General features: G+C 36.9%; 1 protein-coding gene and 1 long non-coding RNA gene across 5 annotated transcripts in view; one reads left to right on the top strand and one right to left on the bottom strand.

Moving 5' to 3' along the window:
- Window positions 1-350: 350 nt before the first annotated feature.
- The window catches only part of SGMS2 (sphingomyelin synthase 2), a 60,165-nt gene continuing 39,384 nt past the window's right edge, over window positions 351-21,131 (bottom strand). For all 4 annotated transcript variants that reach the window (XM_064417168.1, XM_064417169.1, XM_064417171.1 and 1 more), the window contains 5 exons: window positions 18,592-19,226; window positions 17,764-17,881; window positions 15,935-16,088; window positions 11,989-12,155; window positions 351-11,247 (listed from right to left, as the gene is read on the bottom strand). In XM_064417168.1, the coding sequence (XP_064273238.1) occupies window positions 11,044-11,247; window positions 11,989-12,155; window positions 15,935-16,088; window positions 17,764-17,881; window positions 18,592-19,046 (1,098 nt within the window). In that variant the 5' untranslated portion in view covers window positions 19,047-19,226 and the 3' untranslated portion in view covers window positions 351-11,043. The remainder of the gene's footprint in view (window positions 11,248-11,988; window positions 12,156-15,934; window positions 16,089-17,763; window positions 17,882-18,591; window positions 19,227-21,131) is intronic.
- LOC135298954 (uncharacterized) lies at window positions 16,017-17,741 on the top strand. The gene is made up of 3 exons (XR_010361003.1): window positions 16,017-16,111; window positions 16,296-16,348; window positions 17,707-17,741. It is a non-coding gene; the product is annotated as an uncharacterized LOC135298954 (long non-coding RNA).

Here is a 21,131-nt window from a genome sequence, read left to right as displayed (position 1 = left end):
TTGAGGGTAACTTTCCCCTCCCTCTAGTAAACACCTTAGTGCACTTTTCCCAGTGGATCAGCAATATAAAATTTAACCCCTAGAGAGGTAATTAGATGTCAAAACCTGCCACTGTCTGCTCTTCCCAATAATTTACTGCAGCACCAGTGGGTTTAGTAAGTGCTCTTGATAGCCTCTTACTAATAGAGAAAAGTATTCATGTTTTGCCCTCAGTGCTCCTTCTATAAGGTGATCCCCCAAAAAATGGACAGAATAAAGAGAGTTTTCCCATTAAAAAGGGTTTTGCTAAACAAACTTTCTTTTTAAACAGTTGAACATTCAGTAAAGATAGTAACAAGTTGCTCATAAAATAGTGGCTGAACTGTATTAAAAAGGTTTTATTGCAATTATACAGAAGTTACAGCAATTTCAGAAATACATAAAGCTTTAAATGGTCAAGGTCAGTTTTCCTCTGAGCAATTAAGGCAACTGTCTCTTTAATCTAAACAGCAAAGGGACATTTTACCAGCCATGGATTGAACAAAAGACAAAAACTAGGAACAGATTTAGACTGGCAGAATAGAATACAGCTTTTATTTTGTCCATATTTGGCAGAAATTCAGCAGCTAATTACAATGTATACAAATAAAATGCATCTATTAGAAAAAATATATAAAAACAGATCAAAATTTAGCTGAACTAAAGATATTTTAAATCTGAGTCTCCAGAAAAGTTTAAGTTCTGTAGTGTGAAAATAAGAAGCTAAGGTATTCAGCACAGCTGAAACACATAACTGTTTTTGTCTGTTTTCTTTGTACAAGAGTAATCTAGCCTCACTTCCTTCTCAGTCTAGTCAAGAAGCTGAACTAGATTTTAAAAATGCCTTCCTTCCCTATCTATGCAGCTGAAAGTTTGGTTTCAGTGGCATATGGCCAATTCTAGGATGTCCAGAGATTAAATTGCACATTAATTTTGATAGGAAATATGATAAATTTCAAAATTTTAAGTGATAAAATAACTTTTCCTCTAACATACAAGTATATAAGTGGATATTTCAAGTTAAAATAATAGCTGTTGCAACATTAAAATCAGTTTCTTCAATTTAAATTAGAACCAAGTAGTCTCTTTTAAAAGCATGAAATTAACAGCAAAACATATCCAAGTACTTTACTAATATTCTGCATACCCCTAATAACTACATATACAAGCTTTAGCACTACAGTACTTTCCATGGAAATCCTTCCTGTTCAGTCCTAGTAATAAAAACCACACCCCCTTTAATTCTGCATTTAAGGAAACACCATTCTTCAAACTCTTTTACCCCTAACTGAGTAATCAAAGAATTTGGTGACTCCACTTTTAACAGGTCAAAAAATAGCTCCACATAACAAGCAAACAAAAATTCCCACCAGAGTAAAGACTATAATGAAAAAAAGCATTAAAAATAGAGTAGTTCAAAGGAACTAATTTTTCCTTAAACATAACCAAGTTACAGAGTTAAGGCCCAAGAAGAAGCATTGGAAGTTTAATTAACAAAGTAAACTCTCAAAAGCAATATCATATTCTTTGCTCAAACTTTATCTTAATCTTTGAATCCTATCAACACTTAGGGCTGTTGACCAGCTGTTCTCTGCAGCTGCTGACAGCACCCATTCTCTTCAAGTATGGGCTATGGTTTTATATGCTTTATTTGAGCTTGCAGGCAACTTTAGGATTTTTACTTCCACAGGCACTTCATTCATAAAAACACACTCCTCACCAAAAGCACACTGAAAATATTTGAAAGTTCTGAGTTACACTAGTGCGCTGAAACATGTTTCTGTAAAGCTAAAAATCTCCACTTTTGGTCAAGTGCATGTCACATGCTCATAAAGGTTTTGTTTTTGCAGGGCATTGAAACATGCAGCCATTTGCCTCTTAATATTTCTGTAAGTATTGCACTTTTTGTAAATTAAAAAAATACAGTCCATTTTCTCTGAAGCATCTAGTAATTAAGACAGGAAAATTATATTTCAATGTGGCTTAGAACTATTATGGATGACTTTGTTCAATCTTTGGCTTTTCCAAGGGTCCTACAATAAAAGCAGGCACAGTGAAAGCAGGAAGACAACCCAGACTATTGTTCCTAGACTATCCACCTTTACACAACAAAAACCCTACCCAGCCCTAGATAGTGGGCTTGTTTCTGCTTTAAATTAAGTTACTCTAAACATGGAATATTCTTTGCACTGATACAGAAATTCCATCAAACAGATCTTAGGGAAGCCCATTTACTTCTTGAAGTACTAGGTGGAAGTGGTTAAAGAGAATTTATTCTAGTACATGAAGCATAGCAACTTGGGGTACAACCACTTCAGAGCAGAGGGGTGTGCTGCAGTGCCACCAGTGCACCTGGGCATGGCACCCGCTCCGCACGCTCACGTGTCCAGGTGAATGAAGGGCATCATGCTCATCTAACAGCCGACTCCAGCAGGAATGCCATACCTGCCACAGGCAGATACTTTCACAACTGTAAGCTCTCAAGTAATGGCCTTTTAACAAGAACTAAAGGCTCAGTGTTCTCTGTGGATAGAAAGTATAGGTACTGCTGCCCAAAAAACGCCTGTTGGAACCATCTGGAAGTGCACTGTCCATTACATACAATAAAATCACAACCAAAGGCAGGGGGAAGGCAACAATAACTTCTGCAACAGAAGGCACAAGATAGTTTTCCTTCTTAAGAAAAAGTTGCTTGTGAAGCTTTCAAACAAAGCTAGAAAATTACTTTGTTGTTTCACAATCTAAATAATCTAGTTTAAGGTTCTTTCACATGTTTTTACAATGTCCTACTGCGAACTGCCTTGACAATTATGGTGTTTCACTTCTGTTCTTTAGACAGCTACATGGTCATATCCATAACAAGTTGTTTGGGGTTTTTTAAAGTTTCAGCAAATTATACATCTACACTGTATAACCAGTGTCCTCCTAATACAGCTTTGTCCATTTCACATCTGCTCCCTCTGTCTCCTAGGCTTCAACAGTGATAATGAAGTCAGAGAATTATTTTATTAAAACTACCAGCCTGTCCCTTAATCCTACCTAGTGAAATTCTTAGATTTTCGACTGAGTTTCAGAAGATTAGCTATCCTAAATGTATGAAAATTTAGAATTGGACATATAATTTAGAACAATGTACACTCCTAATGTTTTCCTGCATTAAAATACTATTTTTTGCCATTTTTATATATAACAAATAGAAAAGTGTTGTATTTATATAAAAAACATTTAGAGCAGGCTTAAAATGTAGACAAATTTTATTTTATTGAAAGGTGTCACAACTTTCCTTAAGTGTTCATGTGTAATAAGAGAATACCAGCTCTTTATAATAGTTGAGATTATTAGCACCATAAATGGATATAAGGTTTTTGATTTTTAAAGATGTGGGTGGTTATGTAAATAGTCCACCTGTATTCATTAGTACACAGGCTGACAGTAAAAAATTTCAACTTGTATGTGACAAGTAAACCACATAGGACAATTTCTTCAACATGTTTTACCAAATTCACAGTTGACAGTGAAGTGACCATGACAGCACCTCTGGAGGGGAAAAGCTACAAGATGCTCCCATTATTGCTTTTTTTTAAAGTACAGCTAGTGCAATAGTTGGTTTTGGTTTGGGTTTTTTTAACAAAGTGAACAGATTGCAGCACAAATCACAACTCTAGCTCTAGTACCTTTTGCATACATACAGCAAACTGTAACACTCAGTTACCTGACAAAGTATCAGTTATAAAGTGTCATCCTGAAAGTTTTACAACATAAAAGCCAACTGTGGCTAATTGTGAAGAATTTCTATGAAAATGACACACCCAATTTGCAAAGACCAAGTAGAAACTACAGCACCAAAGGTTTCTCAGTTTGCCAGTGTAAGAGTCTGCTGCATGGTGTTTGCAGAACTGGACCCTGAAGCTACAGAACAAAGCCATTTTATCAGCTTCTTATCATGCACACATTACAGCATTCTCATATTGCCTTGTAGGGTTCCTCAGCAGCCAGTGTCTTTTCTTGCCTAGTTTTTCCAAGGTTGGATATACAGCTCCAATTGACATACAGAGCCTATGGATACCAGGGATCCAGCCTAGGAGAAATCCTGCAAGAAAAGCTGTCAGCTGACAAGGATGAAACCCTGTTGCAGCCAAAGTGAAGTCCTGTGCTGTTTTTAGGGAAGTTTTGAGTTTTCAAAGTATGTGGAAATCATGAGAACCACAGCCATCAAACCATTATTTCTGCTTCTACTTTCAGGTTCCTTGGTATAACCCTGACCTCAAAAGCTAGCAGAATCTTTTTCACATCTCACACATGCTCTCCTTAATCATGAAAATGAACACAAACAAACGTGCAAAACATTTAAGAAGAATTGATTCCTGAGGGAAAAGAAGTCCTAGCATGTTAGGTATTGCAACTTGCAATTATTTTCAAGTACTAATTGTGCAAAGATGTGTCTGATGAGAATGCCTTTGGCTTTAGAATTAATTTTGAAGCCTTCTCAAATGTAAATTCTACTCTTTTGTATTGAGCCATTTAGAAAATACAATTAGTAGAAGCAGATGCAGTTAGACAGGAGTCTAAAGCAGCACAGGCTTCAGCAGAAGCAGCATTTTGAGCGGCAACAAACTGAAACAAGCAGAATGCAAACCAAGTTTCTACAGAAGTAACAAAACACTGCTAAATTACTCAAAATGTAAGAGGGGTTAGAGTTCGTAATATTGTTTAAGGTTCATACACAAACACTTCAATGGCAGAGGTAAAAGTAAGCAGGGAAATAAATTTCCTCTTGGTATTCTCAGCACACCTGCCATCTTTAATAATAAAAAAAAATGTAGAAAGCAAACAGTCCCACTCATCTTAAATGCACCTTATACACCTGAAGTAATACCCAATTGTATGCTCTGCTGAATTGGATCGCAGCTCTCTGATGAGTGGTGTTACTGCCTTTTCAGCCCCATTTATAGTTTTGATTTTTAAGTGCCCTTCACTTTTTAACTATTGCCACCTTTAGTACACCACTGTCAGTCCAAAAGAAGCTCAAAAGGACAGGTAGAGATGGCTCACAGCCATCTGTACTGTACAAGTACAACCTGGTTTGCCTTCCTAGGGAAGCTGCTGTGCACTGAATCCAATATTGCTTATGCCAGAGAAACCCTTTCCACACCCGTATGCCTGCGTGGTGCCTGACCCCAACTGCTCGAGATGCTTTTATTTCAGACTCATTTCTGACCACTTTTTCTCTTAATTAAAAAACAAAACAAAAAACCCAAAAGTCATCTTCAAACATATTTCAAAGATACATGGTTGGCACAAAGATTCTTCTGTAGTAATTCTGTGCAGTGTCACAAATGCTAACCTCCTAAAGACCATATTATTCTGAGAGAAAATGCAAGAGCTAACATCATAATTTAGGCACAGCTTGAAAGATTATTTGCCCTAGAAGAAACCCATGCACAGACACCTCAAAACACCTTATGTACTGTATCCAAGGGATCTGCGATTTTTGCATTGACATTTACCAGAACTAAAACCAGTTATATTTAACCATACAGAGAGCAAGTAAAGGACAAAAACACTCACTCCTCATCCAGCAGAAGGGCTGGATCAACCACTACAGAATCATTTTTAAAAGTGCAAACACTAACAATAATAGTATAATACAGCATCTTTTTTCAACTGTAGTACAGTTAAGACTACACATAACATGCAGCCAGTATAATTTTAATTCAAAAAGTCACATACTGCTCCTCCCAGTAAGAAGTGGTCTGCCTCTCTTCCCACCTAGTTTGCATCTTAAAGGTTAGTACACAGCCAAGTGCCACAGAAAACAAACAGCTAGCTATTTGCTCAACTCCAAGTCCTTCGCAATTAAAAATTTTCACTGAAAATTTTGTGGTTTTTTAATCACTGTTTTACAGTAGAAAGAAGAAATCCTCAACACCAGTATTTCATATACATGTTAGAGACTGCACAGTATTGTTACTTCATCTTTAAAAATCCTTCAGGCATTGAGTGTTTAGTTAGGAAAGATGAGTTCAGAACTGGAGTTTCCTTGAAATACATGAGCTACCTGTATTCAGCCTGACATTCTTATGTGCTGCTTTCTAGGTTAAGAGGATTTAATCATAAATGGTTAAATCCATGGAAACTGAAGCCAACTAGAAAAAATCTTCAGTATGTTTTAAGCATTGCAGCACTTTGTTCTTGGTTTAGAAACTATTAGTGACAGCTTGTAGGAACAACTGATAAAAGACTGCTAATAATATTTAAGTTCTTTAATATCCAAGCATTTCTCACTGAGTTGGGTTTTGTTTTTATATTGGAAGTTATGGATGAGAGCCAGCACAGATCCACAGCTGTACCATAGAATGATGTGCTTAATACTGCTGCTTCCTTATAGGTCTGGTTTGTTGGGTTTTTTTGCAGAACTATTAAACCATTTAAATCTACACTTTGTGCAAGTTAGGTGTAGTTTTAGCTCAATTTCATGAAAAAAGCAATATATGATCACCATCTACTTCAGTGTTTTCATCTTCCTTCCTTTTCTTTATAAATACTACAACAAATGCCTTTGTCTCTATTCTCTGTTTCACAGCACTTTTCTCTGGATTCTAAGAAGCATCATAGAGTGGCACATGAAGGCTTACTTTTAAGCAAAGTTACTTGAATGGCATGCTAGGATATTTTTCTCATGTGTACTTAAGCAATACTCATTTGAATGATGCCTAACAGTAGTATTTACTTTTAAGATACCTCTTCTCAGTAACTGAATTTAAGACCTTGATTTTACAATGCCTGGAGAATTGAATACGTCTGTGTTGAAGTGTTCTGTCTCATAGCATCACACTAATTTTGTGTGCCCATATAAGAGTTCTAGGTAAGTCCAAGACATGTATATTGTGAAAATATCAAGATGACAATGGAGTTTTACAACTATTACATCTGCCAGTACGGCAAAATGGTTCCAATCCATCTGGCAGCTTGGACCCATTTTCAAAATAATTCATTTCAAAATAATTCATTTCAAAATGAATCTTTAAGATTAAAGGTTTATGCATTAAAAAACAAAACAAAAAACCCCAAAAAACCCCCAAAAAACCAAAACCAAAAACCAACAAAAAACCCCCCAAAACCAAACCAACAAAACCAAAACCACAAAAAAAAAAAAACCACCAAAAACCCCACTAACAAAGAAAAAAATCCCACAAGCAAACATAAAAACCAACAGAGCCATGGGAAAGCTCATTTAAAGTTAATGGAAAGACTTCACCTTGCACTGAAGCTAATGGATCTGTCTCTAGAACAGTAAATCCCATCTAATGAAATGAGAAAAAGAATTTGGGTTAGTACCAAACAACTTAGGATAAACTGTCTAGTCAGATACTGCTGATAAGAGAAAGCCAGAGATTGAACAGATTCTGATTTAAGACCCTAGTAAGTGGATTTGCAATAATCCAATTAAGAGAATGGTCTCTCATCTCTTTTAAGACTTCCCAGTTCTCTCTCTGTTGCTGAGCTTTATTTCTCTATTACCTGAAGGTAGTGTATTTTAACATAAACTTTTTTTAGTTTCCTTCTCTCCCAACCAGTTTTTTTTTAAGGAGGGCAGCAAATCCAGTACCAGGGCTCATAGCAGTGTTTAGCAGAGCTACTTTTGCTAGTACGCCACCTGTGGCGATCTTTCCAAGAAAACAGCAGTGAAGGATGACTAACAGTACCTTTTATGTCCACATGGGAGTGCTAAGCACGTACAGAAAAAGATGTTCATTTACAGTGCTTTTACAGTGCTTCCAAGTAGACGTTAACAATTTCTGGCATTAGGTGTAAGCATCTGTAGCATGACCACTTAGCAGCATACTTCTTTAAATGTTCAAGTTAACGTTTAAAATCCAGATTTAAATTTATGTTAGGCATTTTAAGAAAGCCCATCAGCATTTAAGTCATACTGATGGGTTAGGTATACAAATGTAGTGGATTTTTTTTATTAAGTGTCTGTAAAGCTCAACATGTAAATGCTCTTCAGTCGAGAGAAGCATGTTATAGTCACAGGAAAGGGGCAGCTCATGTGACATCTGAGAAATATTACTGTAACTAGGAAAAATAATTAGTGACACACTGCTAAGTATTGGGCATATACAGACCAAATAATATACCAACCACTTGATGGTAGGCCTAAGGAAAAGTCCAAGTTTCTCCTTTTTACCTCCTGCAATTTCTTGCTTCTTATGATGAAATTATACTTTAAGCTTCATGGTATTTTTATACAATGATCACCAAGATATTACAATTATTAATTATTACATAGCAGTTGTGGCTTGTATTGGATAAACTACTGTAACAGTAATAACTAGAATATAACATTACTTATCCCATTTTATCACCTTACATATAGGTCTAAAGAGTCATCAAATACAGCTATATCATCCAAGTTTGTAAAAGCACTTAAACCTATTGAGAGCATAGAAAATTGGGGCTTTCTGCTAATTAAACACACACATATATCCCTTTGAGAGCTTTCATACAAAGGATAAATATTAAGTACTTAAGGGAGGACTGAGCCAGAACAGGAATCACGTATTTTGAGCTGCTACTTAAACTTTCCTGTTGCATTACAACAGAAGTCTCTATCAAATTCAGCAGTAGAATGAAAGCTCACACAGCCCAACAGAAGTAGAGTCTTTACTTGGTTCTATTTAATCACTTTCACATTTTTTTCTTTCAGAAACAGGAATAAGTGTAAAAAACCCCAAACACCTCATCCTGCATGAAGAAAGCCTGTTTAGCAGATCTATTACAGAAATCTCACTGTCAAAGTGTTTATTTTTGAGCCACCAGATGAAAACCACTGCTTAAGCTCCTTAGGTAAAGCTTTTCATCATGCTGTTTTCAAGGTACAGTGACTACTAATGAAATCCGTAACTCCTAAAAGATCATTTTACTACAAGTGGATTAACATGACCATACTTAAGGTATCACAAAGCTTAGATTTCAGCTTTAAAAATTATGATCCATGAAGTAGTACTAATATAACAAGTATCTTGGGAGATCTACTGACTGGTGTTGAGCAGATTCATATTAATGACAGAAGAAGGATTTTCAAAAGTTTTTTGATACTGGCTTTGTAGCTGTTCAAGGTCTGCTAGAAGCAAGGAGATGGAAGCACAGATATGCTCATATGCACACAACTTCAGGGGCACATTATCAAAGTCTAAACTCATTTTAAATAACAAAACCAAACCGCAGCAGAATTTCTTTCTTAACTAAGTTTTTCCAAAAATGTATTGAAAGGAACACTTTTTATTGTATTATTTTGATAATGCACAAAAATATTTGAAATGCACAAAAATATTTTCATGTACAACTCAGAGAAGTTATCCCCTTAACTTAAAATTATTATATTTGAGTTCTCTGTATTTCATTTTATAACTTTAACTTTGGACTTTTTAAAAACAAGTTGCAATTATTTAAATTGTGTTCACACTTGTCACTCACTTCAAGACATTCTTAAAATATGCAGCATTTTGTTTGTATTAGTATCACCTCAATACAATGCAGTTTTATGTTTTCATTAGGTTTTAGTGAATATCTGAAAACAATATTGAGTTAACTGCAGAAATTAATACAGAATACAGATGGATAAACATGGTGTGCTAATTTTCTACTCTGCTTTCACAACAATACAAAACAACACAAACCAACAGGAAACAGGCAGCTGTTAATCTGTGGTGTTGTTACATGTTCACCCCATGGTAGTTTCCCCCTTCTCAGCCAACTTGTTTAGATAGCGATTTTAGCTGGACTGCAACCCTGGGAAAAAAAGGTCACCTGTTCTTGAGTTCTACCACAGTGTTATTTAACATGAAATTATGTTGTAATTGAAGAGATGCTGCTGTTGTAGATACTTCATCTTAGCACATTTTTGGTTGGTTGTTTTGTTTTTTTTTAAAGTAAGTCACAGAAACATATGTCAAGAGGTAAAAGACAAAAAAAGAAATTCAATGGAGAACCATGGCTCCCAAGCAAACCTGCTACATAGCTTCAGCAAGAGATTGCTACTAAAATTAAAATGTTAATTTTAAATCTAGCCCCATTTTGGACCTGGCCTTGCAATCCTCAAGCAGGTGAGAGCTGTACAACTGCCTACATCAAGAACTCTAGGATTACTCTTCCCAGTAAATAATTTTGTTTAAGGTATGTGCTTTTGTGTATATCTGCATCTATATACACTGACAGGCACTGGTAGAGCTATATACACAAGGCCAGCTGTAATTCAAGATTCAGATGTTGAAACTGTGTCTCTTACTAAAAATAAAATTTTAGGCTCCTTGAGCTCTGATGCTAGCAGCTGTTTATAATTTGCAAATTCATCAGGTAACACAGCTATTTAAATATAAAATTACTAATAAAAATGTAAAAATTGGTATATAGTAGAATACATGGGAGTTAATGGTGGTAAGTAGTATTTTAGGGTCCTAAGATATTCATACCCACAGTGTGTAAAAAATTCAGACTTGCTTCCAGCTGTACCAGTCACATAAAGGCCTTACCTTCATTAGCAAGAATAATGCAACAAACCACTTCCCATAATTGTGTTATTTTTTTATACACCTCAATATGCCAATATCGTGCCTTTACATGTTAGCATGTTTTTGCCCTTACGCACTCCAGAGCTCTGAAGATGAGACTTTTGGGTGCTTCTGTGGATGAGTGATAGTAATGGAAGTGTTACTGTGGTCTTTGGCACCTCTATCTCATTAATAAAGCACAGTCCTGCTCCATTTTTTTCTTTAATAAAAAAATCCCATCAGTGGTGCATTTCATTAGCACTGAAGAGTAGAATAGGTCTGTACAGCCGGATGAGAGGAAAACATCTGAAATGCAATATATGCATCTACAATTGTCTTTCCATCAATTGCACAGAAGCTTGGTCCACTTCTTCAGTTACAGTCTTCTTAAGAACTTTGGTTACAGCATTTATGTTTTGGTAAAAAAAAATCAAAAATGAAAAAACCAGAGCAGATGCTTTCCTTCTTTTCTTCAGGTAGATTTTTCATTGTCCTCTCCTGTCTTCTGAACCCGTGAATACTTTTTGCATGAAGATTTGAAGCAGCTGGGAGGCCAAGATATTGGCCAGGAAAAACTGCAAGGAACAGAGCCTTGCACATTCTTCTCGAAGAAATAAAATATTGGATACCACCATGCTCGAGAGAGAAAATTCGTCTGCGAAGACACCTTTAAAGTCTGTATTGGCATAAGCATGTAAAGAGGAAAAGGCGACTGTCAGTTTAAAGGCTTACAGTCAATCACACTGAGTCAAGACAACAGCAAAACCACAATGCATGTGCATGAATTTCCACAAAGACAATGAGTATTTAGCCTAAAAACACAGGATTGAGAAAGACATTAGAGTCTAAATACATGCTAGAAACTGAGCATCTTTACCACAAAGGGAGGCTTTGTTGCTGTGCAAAATTTGGGGCAACAAAGCACTTAAGCCTTTTTCAATATGAGTGCTTTCAGGCATGTCATGTTTCCACTGATGAGTAATAGTTGAGAATTAGATTAAATGGGCTTAACAACAATGCTTCTACTTGAAAGTGTGGTTGAAACAACAGCAGCAACACCCTTCTGAACCGTGTACCTTTAACAACAATTACACAAGAATTGTCATTAGAATTGTAGGAATGTCTAGGTAATTGCAGGAATTTCAGTTATCCAGAAATTTTATTACTCAACTACTGTTTATTCATAAGCTGAGGCAAAGAAGGGCTATTCTATACACCAACTACAGCATTAAAACTTCAAAAGCTCAAAAAAAGAGACAATATTATTTACTTAAATAACAATGAAGTTAAACTCCTTGCCCATTCTGTTTCAACTTTGATATGGAACATCTATTTTTATTCTGAAATTAGAACTAACTTTAAGTTTCAGGCAGTTTTAACAAATGCAGGCTACACAATGATTGTGAAGGCCACTCACCTTTTCATTAGCCATGGAGTGGTACCACCAGAAGAGCCGTGTGGTGATATAGTAGGCAATGATGACATCTACAGTGTAGTGTTCATGAGCAACCAGGATACAAATGATGCCAGCAGCGCTCATCAGCCAGCAGATTAAGTGATACCACCAGAAATGACGTGGTGAATCTGTGGGACAGGTAGGTGATGGGGAAAAAACACAGCAAAAAGCCATCTGTTATTCTAAGAATCCACAAAAGCAAGGGGAAAAGAAAGGAAAATTAATTTAAGGCTGCTAAATTTGAAAACATAACTCATATCACACTGGTACAGACCCCCTACTATCACACTGGTACAGATCCCCTGTTTTGATTTGTATGAATCCACATAATGAATTATGCAAACTTAATGTGGTGTTCTTACTTTTTAAAGTGAATACAAGATGGGTTAGTTAGACAACATTGCCACCCATTTTCTAGTCAAATTAAGTTTTCCAGTTAAATAATTTCTAGGATTTAGGGTGCAGAGGAAGAGACAAAATTGAGGTAAAACATACACTTTGGTTATTTAACTTGGTTGTGTTTAATCTTTTCAGTCTATATTTGAGTAAACTGAAAGCTCTAGAATTGATACAACCTGAGCAGAGATCACAAATTAAACAGAAATAAATTAATTTTAATTCTTAGGTTTTAATTAATTTGCATGAAGTCTCAGTTCTATGAAACAAAATACACCATACAAAAAAGGGAAGTACGTGAATTTATACCCTTTAATGAAAGATTTAACAAATGGGAGCAAAGCTATTCAAAATGCATTTCAGCCACCTCAGTGGAAAAGTTCTCCTGTACTTCTTTCCCCATTGAAAAAATGCCCCGAGTGTCACAATGATCATTCATAACTTCTGACAGGCTAACTGGCTTCATTTCACTCACAGTGGGAGGTTTTGGCACCTCTTGCCTTGTCAGCCTTTACTTTCACACAATACCAGCAGAAAAGCTACTGATCCCAACAAGCCTACCCGGCAGAGGCCTGTACAAAACAATAACTGTAGTGCCACTTTTTGGTGCAAGTGTCCAAACAAATTCTCTTAACTCTTCCCAAAACCCTGCAGACAGGTCTCAATCTACTAATTTAAATTTTTTTTTTTTAACATAAGAAGGCAAGTAATCTCAAGAAGTTGATAAAAACAGCATTGAACAAGACAGATATACCAAGGCTAAAAATACGAATAACTATTCTAGTGAAAAATGCAGTGTGCAGACAATAAGTGAAAAAATGGCAGAATATGAAAGGAAGAGAAGAGCAGAGCAACAACTCCACTAAGCCAGATATAAAAACCTCAGAATATACCTTACACCAAAGACATGTTACTGAAAGAGCAAAAAAGACCGCCACAAGCAGCCTCTAATTCAGAGCAATTATAGGGCTTATGCCCTGGCTCAGATAACATTTTGATTACATGGGAGGTAAAAAAAGGAAAGCTATGCCTCTCATTTATAGAGCACAATTTCAGTGAAATATATGCCTAACAATTAGGAAGCAGTCAAAGAGCTTATTACAAAAAAATGTATGATAAAATTGCACCAATCCCTTATAAAGTACAGGAGAAAGTAGCCCAGAAAATACTGGGTTGTCTTCATGTTTCCTGGTACAATTGAGTATGTGAACAGCATTAAAATACAACATAATGGATAAAACAAGGCAAACAATGATGACTATAATCAGCATCTTAAATCACCGTTCAAAGAAGAACATCTCAAATCTGCAATTTGGAGTCTATCACATTCAAGAGGCCCTTTTATATTGGGTTTTTTGTTTAAGGCAGAATGCAGCACTGCAGCACCTTGTTCCCTCAACATTTCAATAAAAGGAAGGCATCAAACTAATGCTGGTTAGTCTTAATTTTGTTTCAATGAGAACACATTCCCATGAGCCAAGCTAGCATTTGCATTGTTTGGGATACAACAATAGGAGGGAAGACTCCAACTCCAAACATGTGAACTGAGAAGGGAACTCCCCACTACATATTCATGAGCAGCAAAGCTCCGAGGATAGAAGCACTGCTTACCATATATTAGATTTAGAAGTCCGTGCTAAGTTGTCTAACACTTCATTAGATGCTCTCAGTGCAGCATAGAAGATTTTTTCCTCCCATGCCCCAGAGCAACATAAAGCAAAGGGAGAAACCATAACTGCATCTTCTGCATGCTTGCCAAGTTGTTATCATTCTTATCATGTATTCTTACAAGAAGCACTAAGTAGGAGACTTGAGCACAAGACATTCAAAGATTATGAATTAACTTTTCATTGCTTGCAGTAACTAATGTATAGCACACCCAAAAGAAGTCACTTTGCTTCTGGATGCAGTGTTAAGTGTGCAATGATGCTGTGTTCAAGCCACAAAATTCCCTATAACCCCCTGCAGCTAACCTGCACAGAGCTAGTGTGCACAATTACTACAGCATGTTTTATCCAAAGTTTAAATCATCTGTCAACAAATGATGAAAAGCTATCTTGTTTTAATTAAGCAGTAAACACTTACATAAAGATAGAGGTGACATGTTTAGCCACATTTAGCCCTTAATTACAGCCCATAACACTTTTAGTCAGCCTTACCATAATCCCTAGGAAGGTGATGGAACAGCTCATCCTTGAGGCCATCACTAAGCTTGTGGTCAGGAGTAGTTAGCATGGATTCACCTTAGGGAAGTCATGCTTAACCAGCCTGACAGCCTTTAAAATGTGGACAACTGGCTGGATAGCTAACAGGAGACAACTGGATTTGTCTATGTGAACTTCAAACAAGACTTCTGCCACTGTCTCCCACGAGATCCTCACAGGCAATGCCGGACAATTAGTGAGGGTGGGCTGAATGGCAGGGCCTGGAGGGTTTTTAATCAGTGGCACAGTCTAGCTCAACCCAAAGGTTCATACTGGGTCCAGCATTGTTTAACTTACTCATCAGAAACTTAGCAAGTCTGCTGAGGATACAAAGCTCAGAGGACTGGTGCTGTGCTGTCCTTCAGAAGATCTCACACACTGGAGGGATGGGCAGGGCATGTCCCTTTGAAACTCAGCAAGGGCAAGTTCAGGGTCCTGCACTTGGGACAGAAGAACATGAGGCACCACTACAGGGTGGGTGCCAACCTGCTGGAAAGAAGCTCTGCTGAGAAGGACCTGGGGGTCCTGGTGGCCAAGCTGTCCATGAGCAGTGCCCTTATGGCCAAAAAGGGCAGAGTAGCCTGGGGTGTATTAGTAAGGTAATTGCCAGCAGGTTGATGGAGGTAGTCCTGACCCTCTACTCAGCCCAGTGAGGCACATTTGGAGTTCCAGGCTCCCTAGTACAAGACAGATGTGGACCAAGTCCAGTGGAGGGCTATGAGGATGATTAGGAAACTGGAGTACCTCTCACTTGAGGAATGACAGAGGAAAATAGGCCTGCTTAGACTGGAGAGGAAAGTGTGAGAGGAAACCTTATCAATGTGTGTAAATATTTGAAGGAAGGTGTCAACCAGGCCTTTCTCATTGGTGCCAAGCAATAGGACAAGAGGCATCAAGCAGGAAATAATGCACAGGAAGTTCTACCTAAATGCAGGAAGAACTTGTTTACTGTGCAGGTGACCATGCACTGGAACAGATTGCCCAGAGAGGCTGTGAAGTCTCCCTCACGGGAAACATTCAAGAACTGTCTGGACACAATCCTGCATGAAGTGCTCTACAGAACTCTGCTTGAGCAGAAAGGGCCAGATAACCTATAGTGATACCTTCCAACCTTAACCATTTTATGATTTTACTAAGCCACAGTTCCATTTCCACTCAATTTGTGTTTCAAACCCATATATATGTACAGTCTGTGTACAACTGATGAGTAACTTTTGGAGGGCAGTAGTTTTGCACATACTTCTGTCATTTGTTTTCCTGGTACAATGAATATGAACAAGAAAGTGCATTGAAATACAATCACTTACACTCTTTGATGAATAGATAGACCAGCGTTAATACTACAGTGTGTCCACTAAACAGGAAGTCTCCACACAGGATGTGTGATCCAGTTATGGATAGACCACCACCAGAAATCAGTCGCAGGATTCTCTGAACCTTTGCTTGAGAGTCTCCATTCAACTAGAAAACCAGAAAGAAGTATGGTAAGTGACTAAAGTAAACTTCTTGCCCAAACATACGTAGAGTCAGGGAGACAGGGATAAAAGGATAAATTATCTTAATTTCTTCAGGTTTCTTCCACATATTCTTAAATAAGCATGCATTTCAAAGTTGACAGGTGATAAAGATCAATTTGGTAACACTAGCATTCTGTCTATACTTTCCCAGGCTACGTTAAAATACACCTTGTATGAGAATGAGATGCAGAATATACCAAAAAGGTAAACATTTAAAATTTGTAAGGTCAGATCTCTCATCTCAGCAATTGACAGAATCAATGAAACCCATTAAAAACTGGTAAAACCTTGCATACAAATTCTGTTATTCTGTCCAGAGCTGATCAGTATTTCTACTGAGTAAAACCCTCAAACTCACTTCATTTTATATTTCGTTACAAACTCATTTGGGACTTAACTCCTATTTGGAGGATGTAAATTTTTAAAGCATGTGTTAGGAGCACGTTTTGATTTCTTACAGATACTAGGCAGTTTTATCTAGCTGTTTTAAATTAATTCTAGGAAAAAAAAATTGATAACTGTTTTCCATAATCAGAAAACAATTCACATTAAAAAATCCAGAAGAATTATCATCAACTGTTTTTCCGGAGTTCAAATAATTAATCCTGGTTTAATGCTAGCAAAATGCACTTTCAGCAGAGATATTTGCATTTTCCTTTGATTACCTCTTCTCACTCAATACATTCTATTACATAGTCATTTCCCAAGCTGTAAGAACAAAACCATTAAATCTTTACAATAGTGGCAGTAAAATAAAGCATTTTCAAAAAGACACTGATTTTTAAAGAGAATTATTTCATCCACTACATCCCCAAGATGTCTCACTGTACAAGACAACAGCCATGATGCTGTAACTCAAGACTAGAAATCTTATCCAAGAGGTGACAAATTTACTCCCCTCTAAACTGGCAATACTTTTTTCAGTACAGTTAACACAATAGAGTTTGTTCTCAGGAATTTTAAGTCTACAACTTTTTATTAGTAACCTAAAGTGGGAGTAACAACTCCTTTATGTCACCACTTAACTCCAGTGCCACTAATTTTTTAAAATATTTTTGTAAACTATTAGTACAGCCATGTTTCTGTATGTATCAGTTCATTTATGCAGCTGAACTTGTTGAAGTCACATTCCTATACATTTTGCAGGGTGGAAACCAAGACAGGCGTCTGAATTCAGGTATTGCAATAGCTCTTGACCAAATAGTGCGAGAAACTAGGCAAAGCACATAACAGTGGGTTTTCACAGGAATACAGCAACAAAAGCTTGCATATCAGGCTATGAGTTACAGTATTGACCTTGGGCATCCTACCATATAAGAAAAAAATATTGCTACAGTATTAAGAGTGATTAGCTTGAGCCTCAGAAGCAAGTTGATTGATTTAGTAGCAGCACTATTTCAACCTAAGATGTGCTGAAAGGGAGCAGCCAACTGCATCAACAATTTGAGGCTCTGTTATCACACAAGTTTTGGTTTATCACAACCTATGTTTCTGAAGACATCAGCTGAAGTAATTTGTGTTATTTAGTAATACCTGAAACATTATCTTCCATTTGATCTAAGGAGCCATTGGGACTGATGCAGAGACTAAGGCAAGAAGCAAGAGGCAAAGACTCTTACCTTGGGCGCACACTGAAAATGCATTCCAGGCACAGGTAAGGTGGTGACGTACATGGTAATACAGCGGTACAGATACAAAGTTCCTATTATAAAAAAGAACCTGCGTCCCACTATTGATCTGAAAGTAAGGAAAGGGGGGAAACACATTGAGTGCAAAGTTTACATGGAGCTCTAGCTTCATTAGATAGCTGAATCCTTAGAATGAAAGGGCAGTTCCACCCCAGCTCTTCACCACACACTTCTCTGAATCATGTGTTACAACATCCTTCTTTAGCTTTTAGTCTTGTTAGCTACTTATAGTGTGAAGCTCCCACCAATTTAAGATGGCCTCAGTCTAACTCACAGGTGTGGCCAGGCAGTTCTCCTCAAATCCGTGACCTTTTCTTTTTAGTCCATACTATAACCCCATTCTTGATTTAAATACATACAGTTTAAGACAGACACAGGAGAAAACTTTATTTAGCTGTAGAGGACAGTGGGTTCTTCCTCAAATTTGGATGAGATTTTTTTACACCATCACAATTTCCCCAGTTTAAACATCCCCAGGTCAGTAAACACACTTTCAAAAGCCCAATCTCAGAACAAACTTGACTGGTACAACATAGGTGTCAGAAATTCAGAATCCAAAGACATTATTCAATAATCAGAAAACCTGTATTTCCATATCTGGCATAGACACTAGAACATTTTGTAAACAAAACATTGCTTTGTTATTTTCTTGCCAGCCCTATTCTACAATATTGTTAAGGATTTTACTGTCTGACTACTTCTAACCAAAATGAGCAATGTAAACATATTAGCAGACAAAAAAAAATATTGCTTACTCACTTGTATCTAAGAAACAACCACTGGAATATCCATAATCCAAGTAATATCATTCCATTTATTTCTGATACAGAAAAAGCCCATTTCACACGATCAATGTAATCAAAAAATTTGTCAGGCAAGGGAGGGCTTAGCTCCTTTGGAGGTACTCTCTCATGGACCACAGTGATCATGACAGTTGTTAAAATCAAGTTGAAGAGAGCATAGACAAAGGCGATGCCTGTTTTCCACCATTCCAGAGGAAATTTGTTCCTAGATTCAGCAGGCATAGCAATCTGGATGTAATCAGGATACTTCTTTGCTGTTTTTCGCAAGCCATTAGACAAGCCCTTTGGTTTGCTAGTGCCATTTTTGTTCTCTTCACTGACTGAGAGAGTAGGTCGTGAGTAGCCATTAGAAGTCTCATTTGGCTGACCCTCCATGTGCTCTTCAAGCTTTGCTGTCTCAATGGTATTCATTTCCAAGCTGTATGGCCAAAGAGGCTTTATTAGTGACCAATTTCTGGGCTCTCTGAACTCTGTTATTCCTCAAAGTCCAATGTTCTTACTCCTAGATAACTTCTGTAGAACTCTAAAATGCATCCATTGTGCTTTCAAAGGAATTTGTGAAGTCCAATCTTTCTTCTAGAGATGAATCATCTGCAAAAAAAAACACAACCCAAAACAGATACTGAGGGCCTTCATAACTAGTAATGTAACAGTGAAGAAAATATTCTCAGAACAGGCATTTTTAAGTATTTCAATTCCATCCAAGTCTACTTAGAAATACAGTCAAAAAGCAAATTACTGTGAAATAATTCAAGCCAACTCCTCTTGATAAATCTCATATCAGTTTAAGAACTAGTACCAACTTAGGCTTGGGTTTTTTTTAAAGGACAAGGTCCACAGACTTTAACGATCATGACATCACTTGCTTTATCAGTTATCGGAATTAAGGCTAATCCATATTTGCAGCAACATTGAATTTTACTGCTTAGAGATATTCCATGCAAAATATCCTGATTTTGACCACAGGGTTGCTACAGATATTATGGGTTGTCCGTATAGATCAGACAAATCATGTCAGTTCAGGTGACGGGACAAAAACCAGAAGGGCACTACAGAATTAAATTTTGTAGGGCATAAATTAATTTAGATTCATCTAGAAAATCTACTCAATAGATAGCCCCATTAAATTTCATTAGCTCTAAATGAGTATTCCATCAAGTAAAAAATGTATTTATATAGCCATTGTAATACCCACTAAATGTCTGAAATTTCAGATAACTGAGAAATATATCCCTGGATTAGATTTTTAGTTATGGTACACTACACACGAACAGATGACAAATGAACCTGTGTTTGCTTTCCTTTAGCTACTTTGCTTTCCTTTAGCTACTTCAAAAACAAATCTATTTAGATGGTTTTTAAACAGGAAAAAATAGAAAGAGTCATTATTACTCAGGATTTATTTCAGGCTGCATTTGCTAATTCAGAAAAGTTTTGCAAGCGAAAAAACCAGGTAAGTGCATATGTTTTATAACAAGTTTTTCTACAAGGAGCAAAGAATGAAGTTCATTTCTAGTGAGCAGACATCTCACTAGTAAAAATAAAGGCCATTTCTCCATCTTTAAAGTTCTGTGAAACCACTTACTCACCATAGCTGTGATGTACTTATTTTTCTTACTCTGTTCAGCTCCTATGGCAAAAATAGTATTGCCATGTACAAATTGCTCCCCATCTACCAGTAAATTGTGATTCTCTCTTATTTTAGTCGCTCCTGCAAGAGAAGTTCAGCACTGCTACCCCTTCAAGTCTCTGAATGCCAGCTGCAGGCTGCTGGTTTGCCATGCTTTGTGTACAATTAAGTCACCATGATGGCAGCCAGAGCTGCTAGTCTCCTAACTATATACCACAGGACTTGCTTCACAACATGCCACCTGCTTACAGAACAATCTAACCAAAAGGAGCCTGGAAAATCAAGTGATTGTGTTTTGGTCCTTCCAACCTCATCCCACCCAAACAGAGAAGACATTTAACATGGTCAGCACATAAATCTCACTGATTTCCTGGCTGTTGCTCCAACCACTGAAAAAGAGAATTAAAAGAAAAAAAAAAGATATTCATACAAATAATACCAAAATAGCTGAGAAGCATTTGTAAATTTATCCCCAGCACTGTTTCTGAACCATTGTCATTGGTTGACCTTCTCCAAATTCCTGATCAACAAGCATATGATAACTATCCATACACAACATACAAACAATAAACACCCAAGAAAACAAGTGATTTTTGATGCTTTTTCTCCCTCTTACCAATCATATTGTAATCTCTGCATCTCTAAGAAAAGGGCATGTTTAAGCCATCAGCCAGACAACAACTTCTCTGATGCTTCCTACAACTAAAAATACCCTTTCAGAGCATCTACAAAAACAACAGCCTTACTCAAAACTATACCAGAATAGTATTTCAGCTTTCACAAGTCTTTTTCTTAACACACACACACTCTTGTATTCCTTCTGTCTACTACTAAAGTTAAGCATATGACAGAACTATTTAGTGACA

The sequence above is a fragment of the Passer domesticus genome, chromosome 4 (genome assembly GCF_036417665.1).
Source record: "Passer domesticus isolate bPasDom1 chromosome 4, bPasDom1.hap1, whole genome shotgun sequence".
NCBI lineage: Eukaryota > Metazoa > Chordata > Aves > Passeriformes > Passeridae > Passer > Passer domesticus.
This window is presented reverse-complemented; position numbering and strand designations above follow the sequence as displayed.